Raw genomic sequence first — 24,660 nt, 5'->3', positions numbered from 1 at the left:
GCTGGGGGCCAGGGAGGAAACGTGTTGGGGTGATGACCATGTTCTGTCTTGAGTATGGTGGTAGTTACATCACTGAGTGCATCTGTCAACATTTATAGGACTGTATGCCTTAAAAGGGGTGACTTTTACCGTATTTCACTTAATACACATGACCTGGGATAAAAAGTAGATAAGCATGTCCACGCAGATTTTAGGTGTATCCTGAATGCGGGTGACCAGGACAGAAAAGTCAGTCTTTGTTTTCTGGGCTAGGATCTGGATACCAAGTTAATATAATGATGTTATCTCTCAGGCCAAATTCCCCCACAGGCGTGTGCTGTTTGATGCCCTGGTAAGGGACAATGGCTTCTCTCCATCCAAACATCCTGGGTACTTTAGAAACTTTCCAGCTCCCGAGTGAAAGCCCATGAGAGAAGCAGGGAAACCCCAGTATCGAAATGCTCTCTAGACGAGCATCAACACTATCACTAACCAGTCTCTATCTGTGTCTCTCTCTCTGTCTCCTGCCATGTGAACTGATTTCCCTGAACCGCTCACAGCAACACTGACTCCTGACAGCTGAAAAGACACATGAATAACAAACTTACCTGCTACAGCAAATAGAGTCAGAAGTGGCACTCCTCTGGGTACTCAAGAGTGTCCTGACTGATAATAATGACAAAACCTGACTTTCTGAGCACCTATCTTTGCCTCTACCTACCACCTCCCAAGACCTCACAGCCCATGAGGCAGGCACAATAGTGATCCCCATTCCAGACATGCTGAAACAACCGGACGAGACATAACCACATAACTAATTCAAGGTCGGACAGCCAATCAGCAGCAGAACCGGGAGTCAATGTTAGCCTTACCTGACTCCAAATTTCAACTCTTTATAATATGCTCTCCCTAACAGAGAGAGTTAATGAAGTCCGAACTGAGCTACTGTTGGCTTTCTTAGCCCCTCTCAGGATAAAAAACTTTTGAATCTCACCTTAGTGAGTCTTCAGGCTCATAACTAATAGTGACATTTCTTTTCAACAGTTCTCTGTTGTGTGCTAGGGAAATTCTCAGTTAGAAGAAGGAGAAATCCACCAAGTTTCTCCAGTTTATTGAAGTCAGCACATCTGAAAAGAGTCACCCACAGGAATGCAATTTTAACTGAATCTAGTTGCTGAGAATTATAACAATATTATTTATGGCTGGTTACCGATGAACCGGTTTGATTCCTTAAAAGGTCATTCTTACTTTATTAGCCATTGTTGACTTAATGTAGGTCTCCACCTGAGAAAGCAGCTTGCTCCCACGCCTCAGAGAAAGTGCTTAAAAGCAGATTATTAGAAACAGAGGGGTCCTTGGAGGGGGTTTGGTCCTACCATTTTACAGCTGAAAAAAGCTGAAACCCAGAAGTCAGGTAGATTGCTAAGGTCACCCAGGTAGCTGCAGAGTCAAGAATGAAATTGATTAGCAGGCATATAAACTCAGGCCATCAGCAGGGCCTCACGCAGGGAACTTCCCCCCCCCCTTCTGAAGGTTTCAGGAGTTAAACTTCACACTCGCCCTGATGACACAGCACAGATGGAGGCTACTTTTCTTAATCAAATATATTTTAATATGATTTTGGTAATATCATAATCATATCATTTTACCCCCGTCTAGTCCCAGAGTGATGTACCTGTACATTTCACTTCATCCTCACAGTAACTCTGTGAGATGGGCCGGATCCATATGATTATTTCCATTTTCTATATAATTTTAAATTTTTCCATTTTATAAATAATTATATATTATTTCCAATCTATCTAGACATTGAATTTCAAAAGATTAAGGAGTTTGCCCAAAATCACATGGTAAATAAAAAACTTCAGAAGCAGGTCTAGAACCCACATCTTCTGACTTCCAATCTCGTGCTCTTTCGGTATAAAATACAGCCATGATTTGATTTAGGCACTCGAGAGCCATGGTGGGAGAGACAGTCACCGTGGGGTCGGTGATTCAGAGACAGGGATCTGTAAGTGCCTGGGCCATGCTGTCCCTGACTACAGGCTGCACACACCTCACCAGGGTGACAGAGTGCAGTAGTAGGCAACAGTAGGACAGGGCACCGTGCACCCTGCACCCCGTGAGAAAACAGCATCTCAGGCTACTACACGAAGGGAAGCACAGGATGTATCCCAGTAAAAACTCAGTAGAGGCCAGGCGCGGTGGCTCACACCTGTAATCCCAGCACTTTGGAAGGCCGAGGCAGGTGGATCATTTGAGGTCAGCAGTTTGAGACGAGCCTGATCAACATGGTGAAACTCCGTCTCTACTAAATACAAAAAAAATTACCCAGGCATGGTGGCACATCCCTGTAATCCCAGCCACCTGGGAGGCTGAGGCAGGGGAATCGCCTGAACCCGGGAGGCGGAGGTTGCAGTGAGCCGAGATCGCGCCACTGCACTCCAGCTTGGACAACAGAGTGAAACTCAGTCTCAAAAAAAAAAAAAAAAAAAACTCAGTAGAGGTAACCAATGTCTCAAGGGTCAATGTCTCAAAGGGAGCAGAAGTGTGGATGAGACGTGTTGGGCTGGAGCTACACCTCCTGTTGGAACTGCCACATGTCCACTCCTCACTGTGCCCTGTGGACAAAGCCTTTGCAGCTGCTCCACCAGAAAGGGGCCCACCACCAACCTCACTGTCTCCATGAGCAGCCACAGGGAGCTGAACTTGTTCAGAGTAATTCAAGTTCAAAGACAGGTATGAAAGCGGTGGGCAGGGCCCAGGTTATGCCAGACCGCGGGGACCTGGGGGAACTCAACTCCTTCTCTTGGGGTCAGTGGTGACATGATGACACTGGCATTCTTTATTCTGTGAGAAGAATAAATGGGGGGCAGAATGGAAGCAGAGCCCAGCTGACAGCCAAGGCAGGCCCACACACAGCGTCTGCAACAGAAGGGATGGACTTGAGAAGTACGGTGAGGGAAGACAGGAGGAGGTGACAGTGAATTATAAACGAGGTGGTGGCAGCCAGGGAGAGAAGGAAGAAGAAAACAATATATAGCATCACAAAAAGATGACAGCTTTCTTGAGTAAATAAAAACTTCTTAAGGCTGAAAACACAGCAGCCCAACTCCACTGCCCGGGTCTCTCGGTTGGCACCTGCTGACTGAGGAGCGGCCCCACAGTCTCACCTCAGTGCCCAGGCGCTCCAGGTCCAATACAGCCAAGAATAAAGCATGTTGTTGTGGGTTCTGTGTCGGGGCATATTGCAATGTAAGGGTTCACATCTCATATGGTGTTTCATCTTGCTAAGAGCGTTCTAGGGGTGTGGATAAAATCGAATGCCTTGTCTCAGGCCCCTTCTCCTAAGGGGTGAACAACTCAGCTTCCAGGAGGAAGGCATGGGCACAGCTGACAGCATAGGTGATCTCTTAGAGGGGGTGCCCTCCATCTAAAGACTGACCCAGAGTTACTTTTTAATCTTTGTTTTTTTTTGGCAGTCTCCCTCTATCACCCAGGCTGGAGTGCAGTGGTGCCATCTCGGCTCAGTGCAACCTCCACCTCCTGGGTTCAAGCGATTCTCCTACCTCAGCCTCCTGAGTAGCTGGGACTACAGGCACCTGCCACCATGTCCAGTTAATTTTTATATATTTAGTAGAGACAGGGTTTCACCATGTTGACCAGGATGGTCTTGATCTGCTGACCTCGTGATCCACCTACCTCGGCCTCCCAAAGTGCTGGGATTACAGGCGTGAGCCACTGTGCCTGGCCCCAGAGCTACTTTTTATCTTATAAATAAAATTTCTATCTGAAGCATAATAAAACATGGCAAAAACAAGGGGAAACAAAGGATATGGGAAGAGATGAAGACCCAGTGCCACAGCCCTGTGTCACCTCTGGCCATCCTGAAACCATGGCAAGTGCTGGGGCCAGAGTCTGCCAACCTTGAGTTCAACTGGGTGGCCCTCACAGGGACCCTAACACTGGCCAGTAAGCTGTGGATCTGCTCTCCTGCGCCTTCGGGAGCCCATGTTGATACTTGGGTTTGCAGGCCTGCCTTAAAAAGCTGCTTGAGTTTTACTGTAGATAACGACAGGCAAACTTGGAAACAATTACCAAAAAAAGAATATCCTATGGGGGCACTTTGGGTAGCCAAAATTAAGACAAAAATCCCAACTCCATGACTTCCTAATTGCCATATGTCTAGTCCCTACAGACTGCTCTATTGACTCCAGAGTAATGAACAGACTCTCTGGTTTCATAGCAATCTTTGCTTTATTAAAGGGTGGGGCTGTGTTTTATCGAGAAACACAACAGGGTTACAGAGCACTGCCTAGGCCGGTCGGACAGAATGTCCGCACCTGCAAACTTTTTACACTGCCCCGGAGATGGTTTCAATACAAAAAAGCACTGCTAACCTCGGCAAGAGGCCAGCGGAGGCCTGTCAGGACAATCCAGTATGCTGCTGGCTTCTTCCGTTTCCTAAAAACAGAAGTCGCCACACACACAACAAAAATTCAATGCTAAAAGAAAGTAAAAATAAAAAGGAGTTTTTTCTTCTCCTTCCCCTTAAAGGGAAAGCAGGCTGAGGTCTTTTGGGCACCACACCTGTGCCTTTGGCCACACGGGAGAGAAGGAACATCAGAAGACATGTCTTCATTGTAAAGACCCTGCCCTCCTCGGGGGTGGGCACAGCTAGCTACATCTGGAAGTTGTTCAACTGTCACGAAGCAGGGAAAACACTGCTCCTCTGAGACCTCCAATCTAAATTTGGTGCCTTGGTTTTTCCCTCTCCTTTCTTTTCTTTTGCAGTATCTACCACACATGGTAACACTGCAGTTATCTGTGGGTGTCTTTGTTTACTATCTGCGTCCCTCCATGCCTCCTCCATCTATTTCCTGCTCCTAGTACTGAGTCTGATATACAGACGGTGCTCAGAAACATCTGCTGAACCAGAGTGGGCCCTTTGGCAACACGTCTCTGTGCCTCAGTTTCTCTGTCTGCCAGGAAGCAGCTGCTGAGAGGACTCGTGAGGACCGTCTTCCCTCTCCTTGGTTCCCGAGTTAAAGAAATACTCTTTTGTCCATGTGAACCAAATAGTGAAAGACTGGGATCGCTAGCCACGAGCCGCCGGGAAACAAACATTTCTCCTGGGAGGTCACCCCAGCCTTCTTCCACGGAGACTGACCCGTCTCAGTTCCTTTATCTGATCCTCAAAAGCCTTCGTTTCTCAGCCTTGAAATCCGAGAGCTGGAACTTGCATTCTGAGATGATTCCAAGACCTCCTCCCACTGACTATGTTATTTGAAGTTCACTGTTTTACAAATTTTAGGCCCCAGGGGGCTGCTCGTATGTATAAAAAAAGAGATGTCAAAACAGTTTACCTATGATGTTCACCGTACTATCCACTTCATTTTTTATAGTTGAAGTCAGGACCGCAAACTCAGGAGAAAGATCACTTACTCCATTACTAAGCCCCAGAGATGACTCAACTGGTTCTTGCTAGGAAGAAGAAAAGAAAAAAGAATTGAGAACACTTCCTTTCCCCTCCCTTCTCTTAGCTGAAATTCTACCCTCGGCCTACTTTCTTTAATGCTAGGGTCATTCATGTTCAGCTGCCGAATACATTCATTCCCTGCTTCTTTAAGCTGGCCTGTTTTAAAGCACATTTCTGCACAGGGTACACTGCTGGGTATTCAGCTCCTTCCATTTTCCTTCAAGGAAACGGTACCGGCCCATCTGGCTTGCCTTTAGGAAGTGCTTCCACCTGCAGACAATAGCTTTGGGGCTGCGCAGAGCTGCATCACTGTCTCTGTAAAATGCCGCACTGTGTGGATTCCACATTCTCCTCCTCTGAGGGAGTGCTCAGAAGAATCAATGCCTGGCTTTCTCCTAAGGGGGGAATCATGCCACCTCTTTCACAGTTATTTCTTAGGAAAAGCTCTGCCCCAATGACTGGCCCAAGAACAGGAGCCTAGGGGAAGTTGTAGATGAATTCTCTGCAGGTAAGTTTTGCCATGGCCTCCGGCCACCTGAGGCCCTGCACTGGATGGTTGGCTGATCACAGGGGCCGTACCCTGGCCTGAGCCCAGCCAGGCCACCCCACACCATGGGCTTTACATAACTGCCCTTCAGGTGGCTGAATATCCCATCCAGCCCAAGAATTCTGCACGCACACACTAATGAAATGATGAGAACAAATTCCTTCCCCTTATTGGAGCTCTGAATGTGTGCTTTTTTCAAGTGCACCAGAACCCTCCATTCCCTTGTACTAAACAGCTCTGCAAAAGCCAGCCCTGAGGTGCCTGTTGCCGTTCAGCTCTCAAGGTAAGCTTGCCTCTGCTGCTACGATAGCAATCAAGTCAGACAAAAGCCACACAGGACAACACCCAAGGAATCCAAAGCGGAAGAAGAGGGTGGAGAGCAGAAGGAACACAGGACTGGAAGCAGAGGCTCATGCAAGTAGATGTGACTGCGTTTGGAAAAGTCAACAGTGGTCGGCTCTGAAACATGGTGGGTGTTCTCATCAGTTTATTTATACACTAGCTGGAATCAATCCCCCCAAAATCCTCAAAAAGTCACTAACGGAAGGAGGGGAAATAACCTCCTCCTTCATAATCCCACCTGGCAAACTCCCACCTCAATAACATGACTTCAAAGGCATCGCTCCACTGTATAGCTCGGTTTTTAAATAAACGATACACTGCCTGCTTTACCAGATGTCCCGAAGGTCCAACGTAAGGGCAGGCCCAGAACATCCATCCCTACCGGGCACGATTTTTACTCCTTTCTCCCCCAGCATCTTGCATCTCTTCTCTTACAAGTTCTAAATAAGAAGTCTGCCCTTTCTTGGGTCAAGCACAGTGGCTCACCCTGGAATCTCAGCACTTTGGGAGGCTGAGGCTGGAGGATCGTTTCAGCCCAGGAGTTGGAGACCAGCCAGGGCAACATAGCAAGACCCTGTCTCTACAAAAAATAAAAACATTGGCCGGGTGTGGTGGTGCATGCCTCTTGTCCCGGATACTTGGGAAACTACCGTGTTGGGAGGATCTCTTAAGTCCAGGAGTTCGAGGATGCAGTGAGCTTTGATTATGTCACTGCACTCCAGCCTGGGTGACAGAGTGAGAGCCTGATTCTTAAGGGAAAAAAAAAGCCTGCCCTTTCTGGAAAAAAAAAAAAAAAAAAAAAAAACTTGCCTGTGACATGGGTGAGTCAGCAGGTTTTCCCTTCCTTCACAGCCAAACTTCCGATCCCCCGTCTGCCTTTCCGGACTTGGCCTTTCCACCTGGGCCCCCATTAGTTCCTGTGGTCTCGCTTCCCCTCCACCTCCAGAATCAAGCTCCCAGCGGGTCTTGAGAGCTCAGGCTTTGGAATCAGAAGGGCCTGGGGCAAAGTCTGGCACCTTCCCTCCTCACTAGCTGCGGCTCCTTATTGAACCTCTGTAAGCCACCCTAGGGCACCGCGGACAGTTGTAAACTGAGGACAATAATAGGACCCACGTCATAGGGATAAGGTGAAGATTAAATGAGCTAACCATGTACATGGCACTTATTAGTAAATAAGTACTCACCATTACCAAAGGTCACCAACAAAACTCTGCTCTCCCAAATCCAATGGCCTTTTCTCAAATCCCTTCCCCCCGCCCCATATTCTGACCTCTGATGGACGGTGCTGTCCCTCCATGGCCACCTGGACTGACACTGCTGCAATTCTCCACTTCTCCGACGGCAGCCTCCTTTCTCAATGGCGTCCTCAATGACCCTGGTCAGTTTCCCTCCCCCAAGTCATGCCCCACCTTTCACTCTTCCACCTCCATTTCTTCAACTCCCTCTAAAAGAACTAAGCACAGGCCTCTGAAGAAGTGACGAGAGAATTGCTCATTTGTATGGGTTTCCTTTGCTGTCTGACCTTATTTTTTTATTCATTCTGTTTCTAGGTTTCTTATAAAACTAATGAGGCAGTCAGGCTTGCATATATTTAAAAAGCTAAATTAATTCTGATTTCTCCATTGAAGACCTCTAAATGTTACACATGATCTACAGTTTAATTAGTGACAAGTGATACTTTTATCACTTGAGAAAACGATGACTCAGAGTCTAAATTAATTTTCCAAGATCATGCTACTTTTAGCCTGCGGAGACACCGGAACTGACCTCTGTCCTTGGTCACGAAATATGGTTCCATTCCAGGAGCTTTCTGTCTTAAGAAGCCCTTGTAGCCTGCCCTAATTCCAGTGGAGACTGAGACACTCTTTTGAACACTGTTCTACTCTCTCCATACTTTTTTCTTTTTTTCTTTTTTTTGAGACGGGAGTCACACTGTCACCTGGGCTGGAGTGCAATGGCGCGATCATGGCTCACTGCAACCTCCACCTCCCGGGTTCAAGAGATTCTCCTGCCTCAGCCTCCCAAGTAGCTGGGATTACAGTTGCCTGCCACCATGTCTGGCTAATTTTTTTGTATTTTTAGTAGAGATGGGGTTTCACCACGTTGGCCAGGCTGGTCTCGAATTCCTGACCTTAGGTGATCTGCCAGCCTTGGCCTCCCAAAGTGCTGGGATGATAGGCATGAACCACTGCACTTCTACTCTCTCCATTCTTACCCTGTATCCTGCACTGACCACTTCTATAATGGCACCATCTATTCCACCGATGGAGGCTGGGAGAGACTATTCCAAACGCTGTGTTACTCCCTTCACCCCACTTCAAAAGAAACCGTCATTTCAAAGCTATCATCTCACTGATACTGTCACTCTGGACGGACAGTACAGTCAATGGCACAGTCAAATGGAGCCAGCACCTCCTGAAACGCCTCCATCCAGAGTGCAGAACAGGCCCAGGAGAGAAGGATCTTCACGAAACAGGGTCAACATTTTTGACATGATTGGAAGTAGAAACATCTAAATCTAAGCTATATTAAAAATCCAAGGATCTCAAATGAAGAAAAGGGGTGTGGAGTTCTGTATGTAAAATGAACACAGAGATCCTGCAGCCCCTGAACAGCCTTCACCCGCAGCCTCTCCTGCACCCCCGATGCCCCACTCCTGCCCTGGCTCAACTGCCTCCTGCTTTGCTGCACCATAACCTGGCCCGGTGAATCCTGGCCAGGATTCATGTCTCCTCTTTCTGCTCCCTTTCTCACTTTAGATAGAGGCTCTTCTGTAACTCAAGTAACCCATAGCTTTCTTGACTTTTAATTTTCTCAACTTACTCCAAAGATTAAAAAAAATAAAAAATAAAAAAAGAAATAAAAGACCCTGCTTGGGTCCAGACTCCTCCACGGTGCATAAACACCGCCAAACATTTATGTTCAAAACCTTTGCTCTAACTATAGAATCCAAGGTTTGGTCTACACGGGGGCATGAACTCTGCCAAACACTGACGCTCAAGAACCTTTGCTGTAATTACAGAATCCAAGGTTTGGTCTATGGTTTAAGGGATTTTAAGCAGAAGCAAACTGGCACAAGAGAGAGTTCAGGGGCAGGAGCACGCTTCTTTAGACCTGTAAAATAATACACCTTTAGCTGGTCTTGAAGCTACACAAGCTGAATGGGCTTGGGGATGGACCAGAGTTAGAGGACAGCAGAGGGACTCCCCTCTGCTCCAAGCCTATGCTGTCTCAACCCTGTGCTAATGCCCCTTGTCCCTGAAGCCCTGTTTAATGGGCCTCCAGCCCACCTCCCACCTTCCAAAATGCTCTAATTCATCTGTGCAAAGCCAATCTCTTTGAAGCCAGATTTAAGAACATCAAATTTAAGGGCATCTCTAGGTCTCTGCTAACAGAACATGTAGGCTGAGAGCTAGACTTCACAAGTAGGTCAGGGAACTAGACCCTGGCGAGTGCACGCACCCAGCACAGAGGCTGCAACGCCACTGAGAACAGAAGCTCTCGTAAGACAGGCTGGGGCCTCCTGCCCGGTCCCAGAACCACCTTCCTTCCACTCCTTCCTTAGAATGAGGCCATTGTCATTCTCTTCCTCCCTTCTCTCACTGCAGCTTCCCTCTTGACTTTTTTCCTTAGCTCGCTTTTCTCTGCCTCTTCTCTGCAGGCCTTTGTCTGCATCTCACAGAGCTTCTCTCTTGGAGAAGCCATCAGTGTCCAAAGCTACCAACGCCATTCTCAAGTAAATGACCACACATCTGCCCATTGGGCACTCACTCAAGTGCTACGCTCTCCAACTTTCTAGCTGGCATTTACTTTCAGGGCTCTCTGTCACTTCAAAGGCAGCATGTCCAAAGCGAAACACCCTCTCCACAAAACGACCTCCATTCCCAACACTCCCTTCTGAAGGTGCAAGACGCAGGGGCCTCCTCTTTAGGCCACTCTTATCTGCATCCTCTGTACCCTCTTCCACTTTCTGGAGAAGCGTCTCCTCCCTCCATGCCAGTAGCACCAGCTACTGCCTTTCCACAGCAGTGTCTCCGCCCCCACTCCTTCCCATCCCGGTGAGAAAGGCCTCCCTTACACACCAGTGCCCTCCTGCTCTAAGTGTGCTCCAGGGAGTTCAACTGCGTCTCATCCCATAAAACTGTCCCTCAAGCTTTTCAAATTGGGCTCGGAGGTCCGGTTCTGAGCCACCACATGGGAAGGGAGGATCCCGGGCAGGCAGAATAAGCCTGATAACCCGCTTCACCCAGGGCATCTCTCATCTTATCTGTTTTTCAAGTGAGTTGCTGGCGTGTGTTTTCATTTGATTACAATTTAAAAACTGAAGACCTCTTCCAACCAGTGAAGGGATCACCCCAGTAGCAGCCCTGCCAGGGAGTGTGCCGTGTTTTAATCCAGCTCATGCCACTGTTAGAGCCAACAACTCTATGAGAAAGAGCAGCCGAACCCCTATCTGCTTTTCTGTAACTTCCACCCATAGGTCTGCGCTCAGAACGAATACAGACCAGGCCTAATCTTTTCCAAGCGACTTTGGCAGCCCTTCCCAATTCTGTCTCCTTCATTACACTAACACTTTGATCTGGAAGCACTTTGCAGTTTGGCAAGGATTTATGTTCTGTTTTCAAAACAACCCTCCCAAGCAGGAAGTACCTATTTCTTTTTGAGACGGAGAGTCTCAGCTTCTGTCGCTCTTGTGGCTGGAGTGCAGTGGCCGATCTCAGCTCACTGCAAGCTCCGGCCCTGAGCCCACCCCGACTGGCTCCAGCCTCCCCGAGGCTGACTACAGGCCCGGCCACCACCTGTTTTTTGTATTTTAGTAGAGACGGGTTCACCTGAGCCAGCTGTGGGATGGCCTCGATCCCCTGACCTCGTGATCCGCCCGTCTCGGCTTCCCAAAGTGCTGGGATTACAGGCTTGAGCCACTGCGCCCGGCCGGAAGTACCCATTTCTATTCGCCTCACCTACACGCCTGTATTTCCCATTGTCCCCTCGCACAAACTTCTGCTCTAATTAAGCCAGTTTCCTGTCTCATCCAGGAAAGACAAACCAACTCTAATCTCCAGGCCTTCATTCCTGATGCCCCTAGTGTGGGGGAAGGACCATGGTTTGACCCTGTCCACCCCTTAAGGCCTGGTTTAGGCCCCAAAGGCTACAAGGCACCCGGTGGACAAACCTGGATTCAAATCTCAGCTCTGTAAAGCAATGCAGCCTTGGGAAAATGAATCGGCTTCTCTGTGCATCCATTTCCTAAATGTCTACAAGGGAAACGACCTGTCCATCACAGGGAGAACTCAATGAGACAATAATCATAGCTGGGAACTTGGAATCAGCTGAAAAATATCAACGAGCACCCCTCTGTTTTAACTACTTCTATCCTTATTGTTCTTGGCCTTGTGTGAAGTCTCACAGAGCAAACCATTCCATGATATTTTCTGAAACATATGTATGCACTGATGATGTAGCATCCAGGATTTCTCACTATTGTTTTTCTTTCTTTTTTGAGGTGGGGAAGGGGTCCTGCTCTGTTGCCCAGGCTGGAGTGCAGTGGTGCAATCATGGTTCACTGCAGCCTCGAACTCCTGGGCTCAAGCCATCCTCCTACACCTCAGCCTCCTGAGCGGCTGGGACTACAGGCATGTACCACTGTACCCAGCTGTTTTTCTTGTTTTCACTTCCTTGGATATCCAGTTACTGCCGCACAGGTGGGGCTTAGCTCAAGGAAAACATGGCTCACTGAGCATGCAGGGATATGCTCACAAAAGGACATGTCAGAGGATGCTGAGGCCATTTCTGCACATACCACATGGCTACTGGGCCTTGGGTCTCCCAGTCTCGGGGAGACTATTTGTTGGGGGACATACAGCATGGAGATGAATCATGAGTGACCCCAAGAAAATTCTAACACTTGGCCTACATGTTGTAAACACTGTTTGCTAATGAAAACTTCAACTTGAATTGAAGATTGGGAAGAGCTTGCTTCAACAGCAAATTTTCATACCTAGTTACCACATGAAAGACAAATTTGCTCAGTAGAAGAAACCTGCTTAGTGTATCCGGTTACATATGTGGATAGACTAAGTAGGTTTAGTATATTTGCACAGGGTATATTAACTCAGTCCCTGGGTGTTTTGATATACAATTAAAAGGTAATATATTAATAGCTAGTAATTGTCCTCTGACTTTCCAATTCCAGACGCCCTGGGGAGTTCACTTTTCAAACACTCCACAGAGACAGAGTCCACACGATGGCTTGAACAGCCAGGAAGCACAGAACTCGGGAAGCCCACTGGCCTCTTCCGAGCTTCCCTGCTTTACTGTACAGCACAATGCAAGTAGATCGAAATTCCGAAGTTAGGCTGTGTGTAGGCCTAATGAATCACCTGCCTTCTGCTGAAGGAATCAGGTCCTTTCAAAACAAAAGTTTCAGGTGTCAATCCTATCCTCATGGCACAAGGATTTCATGAAACACACTTGGCTAAGGTGGCTCTTGACCCACATGGCTGCACGTAAGGGGGTCTCTCACTTACTTCCCTGGGCCAGGATGGTCAAGCCCACCTAGGACTGTGCCTTCCACAACTTGCTCATTTTAGGGCCATGTGAAGACACTGCTGGTGCTGATGTGGCTGCAGAGATCCCGGACGAACGGGACCACCACGTGGCAGGAACTACTAAGACGGACATTTCCTCGCATTGCCACATCCCTGAAAGAGGACGTGCCTTTCAATCCAGTATGTGTCCTGGTTTCATTGGAAGCAATTTTTCTAAGAGATACACAAAATAACAGTGCATCTTAGCATCATTGGCATCTGGCGTTCGATGGAATACAGTGGATGCATGTGAGCAATGTGTGCTGAAAAGGCAACATATGTTACTCCATTCTTATTTCTTCATTAACTGTGATTCGGAAATTAAATCTGCATCCTAATGGAAAACCCCTCACTCCCACCCCACATATCCTACTTATTCATGCATCTATTTAGTCAACAAACGCTGATGCATCTATTCAGTTATCAAATACATATTAGTGGTCTGTTCTGGGCCAGACACCGAGCTAGATGATGGGAAAACAGTAGTAAATACGATTTAGTCACACTTGAAATTGTAGCAAATTCTCACACATTGGTGAGAAAGGTATACTTTTCTGACTAAATAACATGAATCAAAATGTAGGCCTTAAAAATACTAACTCGGCCAGGCTCACACTTGTAATTCCAACATTTTGGGAAGCCAAGGCAAGAGGATCACTTGAGGCCAGGAGTTTGAGACTAGCCTGGGCAACAGAGTGAGACCTCACCTCTATAAAAAAAATTTTTTTAATTATCCATGCTTAGTGGCACACACCTGTAGCCCCGACTACTAGAGCGAGGCTGAGGCGAGAGGATCACCTGAGCCCGGGATGTTGGGGCTGCAGTGAACCATGATCGCGTCACTGCACTCCAGCCTGGGTGACAGAGTAAGACCTTGTCTCAAAAAAAAAAAGAACTGTGAGAAATGATATGGCTAACAACTAGGTTTGTTCAATTGTAAAAATATATATATATATTTTTTAAGAGGTAATATAGGAGAAACATATACACTTAAAAAATACTTAAAAGACATTCAAAAACCACATGTGAATTGTATATGGGTCTTAAGTAAACAAACCACATGAAAATTATAACATGTATGAAACAACTGAAACTCTGAACACTGGCTGGATATTCACTGATATTGAGAAATTACCGTGCACTATTTCAGGTACAATAATGACATCATGGTATTTTTACAGAGCACTTATCTTTTAAATATATATACTGAACTATTATGGAAGAAATGCTATGAGATTTGGGATTTGCTTCAAACATTATATTAAGCTGAACTACAAAGAATTGTTTTTGGGCCGAGTGCTGTGGCTCCCACCCGTATTCCCAACACTGTGGGAGGCTGAGGTGGGAGAATCGTTGAAGGTCAGAGGTTCAAGACCAGCCTGGCCAACATGGTGAAACCCCATCTCTACTAAAAATACAAAAACTAGCCAGGCGTGGTGGCGTGCGTTTGTAGTCCCAGCTACTCGGGAGGCTGAGGCAGGAGAATCGCTTGAACCCGGGAGGCAGAGGTTGCAGTGAACCAAGATCACACCACTGCACTCCAGCCTGTGCCAACAGAGTAAAACTCTGTCTCAATTAAAAAATAAAATAAATAAATAAATACACAAATTATTTTTGTAAGTCAAAAATGGTTGAAGGGCTGCAATTTCATGTTAGAAGTCAGGAAATGGGAAGAGCTATTGATGAAGCAAAACTGGCCGGGAGCTGATTAAGGTTAAAATTACTCTGAATGTTGGCCTATGGAGTAAATTTTACTCATTTGTCTCCTTTCTATGTGCATAAAATCTTTCCACAATGAAAAGTTAAAGCACAATCAGGCCTTTAATACAGTGCAATATTTAAATTTAGTTAAAAATAAAAAATAGTGAAAATGAAACTGAAAGTATCAGTGCAGAAATACGCTGCCTAAATTTCTTCATCTGCAAACGGAGGCCAGCGAGCTAGACAATCTCTCTGAGATCCCTGGGTCTGTGGCTGCAGTGTCTGCTCTCTGCTCAGCCACTGAGGTTTGTCCCCAGTTTTGCGGGGCATATTCGGCTCTTCTCTCACTGTTTAACAAGGGCCACCTCATCTGTGCACAGAGATCCTCAGACCGCAGGGGACTTCAGACCACACAGCCTCGTGTGAACTCACACACACACGCACATCCCACGGGAAACCCTTGTGGGGTGCGAGAGATGCAGGGGGCAGAAGGCAGTCATTGAGAGCTGTGCTGATGGAGTGCTGAAGCTAACCACTGTGTCCCCCACTGAAGGGCCCGTGACGGATGTCTGTAACATACAGTTCATACATTTTATAGAGGTAGAGAACATTCAATACACACTAAAGTATATTTAATAGCCTGAAAATATGCTTAATAGTATGAGCCACAAGCTGTTGTGGAGCTTAGCTGGCACAGAATGACCGCTGGCAACGGCCGTGGTGGCCAGATGGAGGCCTCAGCCTGCCGAGCACAGTGAGAATCTGTGACTTCATTCATAAATTTCCCAGGGAAACGGGATGAGGCAGGGCCCTGTGTACCTATGTCTGCAAGTGGATACATGCCGAAGAGCAAACATGTAAAGCACAGAAGACACAAGCAAAGGAAGAAAGATGACACACTCCGCAGAGGTCCTGTGACTCGTCTTTACGAGGCAGAGTATGAGTCATTAATAGGAACCCAACTTTGGCTTTCTCTCTGAAACACCCAAGATTACCTTGATGTGCTTAACTTTGTCTTCTTTTTCTGTCTTTGGTTTCTTTCCTGTGGCAACAAAAATGTAGTTTTGTATTAATTCATGAAGGGCCTCCAGAGAAACATTTCCCTCAAATTAAATTCTTTCTGAAACTCTCAATGAACTTGTTGCTTTACTCTGTACATGATCAAAATTCCACATGTATCTTTTACTGCCTTTGGTGAATTGAGAGTCTTGTTTCCAAGCCAGGTAGGGGCGGAATGATCCCCCACAAGCATGAACAGGCTATTCTACCTGCGAAGTGACTGCAGATGTAGAAATGAAGAGGTCACGAAGGCACGATGACATAAATTGAGTGATCTTGTTTTAGTCTGTAAATGCCTTTACCTTTCTTAGAAGGCCGCTCCGATAGGGGCAGCATTCGGTAGACCCTGAAGGCATTGTTTCCTTTCTTTATGCTTTTATCCTTGACTTCTTCAATATCAGGCAAGGAATTCATGGCACATCTGAAATTCGCCTTCCATGTTTTGGGATCAGGTTTATCTACTCCTGGTTGATGCTTTCCTAACAAAAGAGATAAAGATGAAGAAAGAGAGAGAAAACATTAGATACAGCGGAAGAAATTTCTGGAAACAGTATTGCTGGTCAGGCAGTATGAGGAAACCTTTTCACTCCAGGCTATACCTCCAGTGACCAATCGTCCTGGTGTACCTGGGGGTGAGAAGGTTCTTGGGATGTGGGAATTTTGTTTTTAAAACTTGAACAGTTCCAGACAAACTGGGACAAGCTGGTCACCCTGGTTCTACTGAACAGCTTGAGGAAACTATAAATGCTGGAAGAATGGAGCACCAGCGTAAGAAAAATACAGAAGACCGAGAGGCTGCAAAGTCAACAGGCAGAGGGAACCTGAGTGCCTCTTTTTCATCTGACGCTCCAATAGAGTCCATTCCTGTAAGTAGCTCCCTATGTAAATGTTGTAATAAATAAATGTATTTCTGACTGCCTTTTGTAGGGTAGATAAATTTGATCAAAGTTTATAGCATCAGAACAAATGAGTTTCTATTTCCCTGGTAACACCTAGGGAACTTCTTAGAATACCACATTTATAGGAAATTGAAGGACTAAGAGTCTATGAGATGAGGGGAGCATTACTTCTGACGGCTGTAGTTTGCACCCCATGTGTCCTGGATGTGCCTAGCAACAAGTCACAGGTTTTTCACAGCCATCTTCATGAGGTCATAAGCCAGGATATTTTATGTGTAATAAAAACAAAACTAAGCAAGAGTGCCTGCCTCTATAAACGCCGCAGGGAGTTTTAGTACCTGTATGGATTGCCCAGTTTCTAAAGAGTGGTGCATCTTTTTCCACATCCCACCCATGTCTAGCCGCATGCATCCAGGGGATCTGAAAAATCTTCTTTTCCTGAAGGGAAAAAAAAAAAGGTAAAGAACAACCGCAGTCACGGGTTTTGACCCACCACTGCAAAAGGTTGTGAAGGTCTAGCCAGCAAGATTCCCCACCAAGCATCACTGAATGTGTTGACTGTTGACAAGAAAATCTACCGTAAACCAAACCCACTTCCCCCGCTGGATCCCAAATCCTGACAGCCTACCCCAAGTGACAGTCAGTCCCATGAAGTCTTGCAGAGCAGGAATGTTTTCCAAGGTCAAAGGTGATGATTTGGGATATGCCAGTGTGTTCCATTATTTGTGCCTCTTTTCTGTTTTTTAATTTTCTTTTTGGAGACAGAGTCTCGCTCTGTTGCCCAGGCTGGAGTGCAATGGCACGATATTGGCTCACTACAACCTCCATCTCCCGGGTTCAAGAGATTCTCCCACCTCAGCCTCCTGAATAGCTGGGATTACTGGCATGCGCCACTACACCTGGTCACTTTTTGTATTTTTAGTAGAGACAGGGTTTCACCACGCTGGCCAGACTGGTCTCGAACTCCTGACCTCAAGTGATCTGCCCACCTCAGGCTTCCAAACTGCTGGGATTACAGGTGTGAGCCACCACACCCGACCCTGTGCCTCTTTTTATAAAACCACAGAAAAATGGCCACCTACTGAAACTTCTAATGCTTATTCTTATAATTTATTCTCATCGTTTGGTAAATAGTAACTCCAGCTATCTTCAGTACATTAAAAATGAGACAACTTTCCAAAACCCTTGATGCTGCTACAGAGAAGTCGGGTGTATCTGGGCCACTGTCGCAGAAACCGAGTATCTCCATTTGCCTATGCATCCAACAGAAATAGAAAGTAATGTTGGAATCCCCGCGGGTCCACCGCCTGCAGGAAATAGCAAGGAGTGCAAACAAAGAGGTAGTGGTTTTGAGATGACACATTTTCTGGAGAAACAGCTCTCAATACAATCCTTATATCAGACTATCTCTACATCTCTCTCAATGTAACTGAGGTTTGTAATTCATCACTGCCTCAAGCAACCCTGAAAAACAAATCATTGGAAATTGGAAACGCATGGTTTACTAAGAAAGCCGTCTTCTGAGTGAAGCTACAGATGAGGAACCTGGCCCAAGCAGCTCCTGTGGCGGTAGCGGCAGACGTGCTAAGGTCCCACTGGCACTGTGCATCTGCCTACACGTCCACATGGACCTCAGGTACTAAGGTCCCACTGGCACTGTGCATCTGCCTACACGTCCACATGGACCTCAGGTACTAAGGTCCCACTGGCACTGTGCATCTGCCTACACGTCCACATGGACCTCAGGTACTAAGGTCCCACTGGCACTGTGCATCTGCCTACACGTCCACATGGACCTCAGCTTTGTTTACCTCCTACAGCCTCCTGAGCGAGGTATATGTTACGATTTCCATTTTACAGCTGAAGAAACCGAGAAGCAGATTTTAACTGTTTGGTCAAGGAACTTGCAGGGTAGTAAGTGTCTAAGTTCAAACCCCAGGTCATGCAACTCCATATACTATTACTTAATCACCCACTCATTATCTCCCAGCTTTTAGATTTGGAAGAGTCCCTGTCCTATGACAGACCGGTTGAGACCTGGATTCTGTAGATTAAAGCCCAGGAGGCCGTACTCTTTTAAAGCTCTCAAGGCAGTTCTGGTAATTGCCAGGTATGCGGGTCCCCGCACTAGACGCTGAGGAAGGAGAGGAAATGTCAGCAGGGGTTTCCACCTCTTCGGTCTCACACAGTGACATGCAGAAAGGGTCCAGCTGTCCCCAAAGAGACTCAGCACCTCTCCACAGAACCAATCACAAAGCCAGAACTAAGACTATTTCAGAACATTGGAGAGTTTCCCAAAACCTGTTAAAAGGAAAATTCTACCATCTTCTAAAAAGTCAGTTATTAAAGGAGAACTGAAAGTGAGAGACTCTTTCAGAAATTCCTTGGTGTTCATTCTGTATCATCCACAGAGAGGGCTGCAGGTTAGCCAATTTCAAAAGACAGTGATCAGAAAGGGGCTGAGTGACATTTGATGCTTTAATGTAGATGAAATCGACAGCAAAATCACTTAATGCCATTTATTGATGTTCACATGAAAATGAATACAAGTGAAAATTGATTTCAGTGAAAGAACTGTTCCTGAAGTGCACGCCCAGAATCTAAAGCTTTATGCTTAAACACCAAGATTCTTAAGAATTTGCTGTTGCACTTTTTTCTAGATCAAAGGAGTTCTAGGGTGACACAATCTGAAATCTAACTTGCAAGACACAAAATTGATACCGATAAAGTAGATCTTTTTAAGCATCTGCACGCATGCATGCATATACATACACACACACACAACCAAACCTAGTCCCACAGAAACCGCAAAAGTCTTGCAACTACAAAAGCGCTGACCGAACCTAGCAATTACCCACTATGGATCCTCCTGAAATGTGTGACAGGCCTGAGTAGACGGGAAGAGTTCGGATGTTTGTCCCCTCGAAATCTTGCGTTAAAATGTGATCGCTAGTGTTGGAGGTGGGGCCTGGTGGGTGGTGTTTGGGTCATGGGGCAGGATCCCTCATGAATGGCTTGGTGTCGCTTTCATGGTAATGAGTAAGCTCTCGCTCCATTAGCTCCTGTGAGAGCTGATTATTCAAAAGAGCCTGGCGCCTGCACCTTTCTCTCTTCCTCCCTCTCTTGCCATGTAATGCCCTTTGTCTCCCATCCTGAGGCCTTATTAGAGGCAGATGCCAAGGTCATGCTTCTTGTACAGCCTAGAACCCTGACCCAAAGAAACCTCTTTTCTTTATAAATTACCCAGCCCCAGGTAGTCCTTTATAGCAACACAAAACAGACTAACCCATAGACATGTCTCCAAAAACAGATACACAAATAACAAACGCTGGTGAGGATGTGGAGAAACTGGAATCCTCATACATTGCTGTGCGAATGCAAAACAGTGCAGCCAACTCTGGAGAAAAAGTCTGGCCATTCCTCGAGACAGTGAAACACAGAATTACCTGATGACCCAGTAATTTGACACCTGGATATACACCCAAAGAATTCTAAGCCAACATTCAAACCAAAACTTAGACACAAATGCTCATAGCAGCACTAGTCACAAAAGCCGAAAGATAGAAACGACCCGAGTGTCCACCAGCTGACGAATGTGCAAACAAAATGTGGTATATCCATACAATGGAATATTATTCAGCCACAAAAAGGAATAGCGTATTGACACATGCTACCACGTAGATGAACCTTGAAAACATTACGCTGGGTGAAAGAAGCCAGACACAAAAGGCCAAATATTGAATGATTCCATTTACATGAAATATCCAGAAAAGGCAAATCCATAGAGACAGAGAGGAGATTAGTGGTTGCCACAAGCTAGCGGGGAGGGAAATGGGAAGTGACTGCTTAACGGCTATAGCATTTCCTTTTGGAGGGATAAAACGTTCTGGAACTGGACAGTGGTGATGGCTGCATATTTTTTAAACTACATGTCACTTTTCACTAGTTTTTCATATTTCAGGAAAAAAAAGACTAATAAACTTATCAGAAATATCTTTAAAATCGTATCACAGATTCTTTTTTTGAAGAAGACCATATGAAAAGGTAAGAGAAAGCAAGATTCATCTTAAAACTGAAAGAGATTCTGACCAGCAAACATTCTGGTCACAAGCTGTGTGTTCCATGGGACATGACGGTGTTGCTATGTGTGTGTAGACGCTATGACGTCAGTACGTGCTAGGTGTCCCATCCCCGAGTGACCAGCCCTGCACATGTGGTGGTGGTACACGCTGTGCATGGATAGACGCCCCATGCCAGGGCCCACCATTTGTACATGTGTGCAGCACTCTGCCCATCTGAAGGAAGGCAGGAGAGATGAGCACTGCTTGACTTCAGAAAAGCATCTGAGATTATCTTGAGCAATGTAGAACAAAAATGTTCCTTGGCCCCACATGGAAACTAGTTCTGTTATCTCCTCTGCCTCTTCTTCCCCCCAGCATTTGCAAGATGTTCCAATTACTGTGCTATTTTTGTTTGGACTCCTTACCTCAGTCAGAGACAGCCTGATGTTTACACAAACACAAGTCTACTTTCAAAGTGAAAAAAAGGGAAAGGTCTGATGATTCCCCTGCCTTAGTGCATGGATCCAGGAGGATCTCCCCCAGGAAATAAGAAATCAATAACCCCACCAGTGTTGGGGGTCACACGGAGCTGTGAGAGAAACTGGGACCCCGGATGTGGCTGCCTCCTTCCTTCCTCAAGAAATGGCCCAGGGAACCACAAGCAAGCACGTGGACAAACCCAAAACTAACCTGGTCTCAACAAGTCAATGGCAAGAAGGAAAAAAACAGAGGTTACTGCCCACAGTCAGCAGAGACGTAGAGTCATAAACATGAAACACAGCCTGTGGACAGCCTTTGAATTCTGATTTGAACAAATCAACTGTAACAAGATTATTTGGGAATACTCAAGGCATTTTGAATATGAATGGAGCAGTGATGATATTAAACAGTATTAATTTTGTCCAATTAACAATGGTATATTGTGGATATATAAGAAAATGTCCTTATGTCTTACAATGTACACTGTCAGGGAGTTGCTTTAAAATACCACACAGATACACACAGATACACACACACACACACACACACACACACACACAAAGATAAGGCAAAATATTCATACATCTAGATGCAGGCATATGAAAATTTGCTATCCTATTCTTTTTTTTTTTTTTTTGGTCATTGGGCTACTCAAATATGCTATGCACATTTGCAAATACCTATAACCAAAGGCAAATGGCCCAGCCAAGGCCTCATTCATAAGCTGGTTATAAAGCACTTTTCCAAACTTCCTCGCTGTTCCTTCAGAGAAATCCAAGGGACCCATTCCATTCCCACCCTCCTTCAAACTTATTAAAAGTAGGTGCTATGGTTTGAATACTTGCCCCCTACGAAACTTATATTGACATTTAATCCCCCATGTGGCATGACTGAGAGGTGGGGCCTTTAAGAGGTGATTGAGTCACGAGGACCCTGCCCTCATGAATGGATTAATCCATTCAGGGATTAATGGATTAATGAGCTGTCATGGGGGTAGGATTGTGGCTTTTTAAGGGGAAGAGAGACCTGTGTTCGCACACTCGTCCCCCACACCAGGTGATATCCTGCACTGCCTCAGGACTCTGCAGAGGGTCCCCACCAGCAAGAAGGCCCTCAACCAGATGCAGCCCCTCAACCTTGGACTTCTCAGCCTCCATAACTGTAAGAAATAAATTCCTTTTCTTTACAAACTATCCAGAGTCAGGTATTCTGTTATAAGCAACAGGGAACAGACTAAGACAATAGGGGATGGAAACAAACGTAAGGAGTTAACGAACCAACTCTTTCTCTCGTACTAAAAATGGAGTAGGTTGAATGGACTTTCTGAGAGCCATGTGACAACTGCCAACCCAGTGTCCATAAATCTGATTATCTTAACAGAACAAAAATACCACCAACGTTGCTCCCCTTCAAGACCACGACATTCATCTGCGTATTCCCAGAACAATTTTGACAGAGGGCCTCCCACTTACCAGGCACTAGGCCTGGCCCTGAGCACGCAGACACGATAAAGACGGCCAAGGCACCAGTGCATGGGGCTTCCAGCCTGGAGCACTTCACGGTAAACACGAACACATCCTGAATGCCAACTGAAGCAGAAGTGAGTCCCACAGCCCCAGGGACAGTGTTTTCTAACAGTCACAACAGTCTTCAGTGGCAAAAGGTATCTTGGAATGATCTCAAACCACTCAAAATATAAACAAGGATTTCCAGGCAGAATGCTTGTGAATGGGAGGGAAGAACATTAGGCTCTCCGTTAAGTATTTATATGGACGGATGAATGCCAACAAGCCTAAGTTAGCGGAAACCTATAAAAAGACGCCCTGTGGGAGTGTAGGTATGGAGAGAAGAGATCCTGACCCCAGCCGAGGTCTGCAGTGACAGTGATGGCAGTGCCCATGTGCACGAGCAGCACACGTGCCCACTCTGGCTAGGCCTCAGCAGGATGCAGCTTGACAGGGCCTCGGGGCCACAGTGCAGGCCTTGGCCTCTGTGCCAGGGCGGTGCTGAGAGGCGGCACGGGCCAACAGCCACGGGCACGCTCTTCTTCATCAGCCTGGCTCACGTCCAGCTCTAGCGGAGGAGCCCGGTGAGATGACAGAGGTCTCCTTTCCTTCCCTGCCTCAGGAAGAGAACTCTCAAGCCAAGAGTCAGATAAGCGACGCTCCGCAGGGAAGGGCTGCCTGAAAGGGGCCAAGTGTTCATTTGCACAAAGAGAAATCCATTTGCCTTCTGGTCCTGAACCAGAAAAACACGGACAAAATAGATGGAAGAGAAGGCATCTCAACCGAGAGTCCCAGTAAGGAGGTGACCCTTAGAGGGTGCATCAATCTCCTAAGACTGTCGTGAAAAATTACACAAAATGGGTGGCTTACAGCAGCAGCAATGTATTCCATCACAGTCCTGAAGGCCAGAAGTCCAAAATCAAGGTGTCTGCAGGGCTCACTCCTTTTATTTATTTATTTATTTATTTTTGAGACGGAGTCTTGCTCTGTTGCCCAGGTTGGAGTGCAGTGGCGCAATCTCAGCTCACTGTAACCTCAACCGCCTGGGTTCAAGCGATTCTCTTGCCTCAGCCTCCCAAGTAGCTGGGATTATACGCACCCCCCACCACAGCCAGCTAATTTTTGTGCTTGTAGAGATGGAGTTTCACCATGTTGGTCAGGCTGGTCTCAAACTCCTGACCTCAGGTGATCTGCCCACCGCGGCCTCCGAAAGTGCTGGGATTACAGGCATGAGCCACCGTGCCCAGCCAGGGCTCACTCCTCTCAAAGGCTCTGGGAAGATTCCTTCCTCGCCTCTTCTTGGAGTCCTTCGGCTGTGGCTGCCTATTTCCAGTCTCTGCCTCAGTCCTCACACGCCCCTCTCCTCTGTGCGTGCCTTCTCCTCTTCCGTGTGTTATAAAGGCACTCCTCATTGGAGTTAGGGCCCACCCAGAAAATCCAGGATGATCCCATGTCAAGGTCTTTCACCATATCTGCAAAAACCCTTTTTCCAAATGAGGTGACATCCACAGATTCTGGGGGTGAGGATGTGGACATATCTTCTCGGGGAGCCAGAGTTCCATCCACTACCGCACCAAGAAGGCACTAATGGTTAGTCTAAACCAATCACAGAGGTCAACATACCAGGCACCTGCTCAACACGATTGGTGTGAGACACTGTCTGTTCTCTACTGCATCAAGCCAACCAAAACTGGTGGAGGTAATTTTAAAAAAGGAAAAGCAAAAACAGACAACTTACTTCTCTTTAGAACACAGGAACATAGGCTTTCCTCTTCCACTCCACATCAAACAGTGACGCTACCTGTTCCTCAAGACAGAATCCTACCTAACCTCTCTGTGCCTCGGTTTCCTTGTCTGTAAAATGGAAAATATTAACTGTACCTACCCCATGATGGCAGAAGGTAAGTTAATGCATGTACCTTGCTTAGAAGGGTGCCTGGCACACAGTAAGTGCTGAGCACTCGTCAGCTTTCATTCAGTGTCATTTGCTACCCTGGCTCTCCAGCTCCCCTTTACTCTGG

General features: G+C 46.5%; 1 protein-coding gene across 7 annotated transcripts in view; it reads right to left on the bottom strand.

Annotated features, from left to right (window-relative positions):
- Nucleotides 1–24,660, bottom strand: part of IRF2 (interferon regulatory factor 2) — an 89,440-nt gene that overhangs the window by 16,702 nt on the left and 48,078 nt on the right. For all 7 annotated transcript variants that reach the window (XM_031664144.1, XM_031664145.1, XM_031664146.1 and 4 more), the window contains 4 exons: nt 16,932–17,031; nt 15,997–16,173; nt 15,631–15,677; nt 5,346–5,463 (listed from right to left, as the gene is read on the bottom strand). In XM_031664144.1, coding sequence (XP_031520004.1) covers nt 5,346–5,463; nt 15,631–15,677; nt 15,997–16,173; nt 16,932–17,031 — 442 coding nt within the window. The remainder of the gene's footprint in view (nt 1–5,345; nt 5,464–15,630; nt 15,678–15,996; nt 16,174–16,931; nt 17,032–24,660) is intronic.

The sequence above is a fragment of the Papio anubis genome, chromosome 3, assembly GCF_008728515.1.
Source record: "Papio anubis isolate 15944 chromosome 3, Panubis1.0, whole genome shotgun sequence".
Taxonomy (NCBI): domain Eukaryota; kingdom Metazoa; phylum Chordata; class Mammalia; order Primates; family Cercopithecidae; genus Papio; species Papio anubis.
This window is presented reverse-complemented; position numbering and strand designations above follow the sequence as displayed.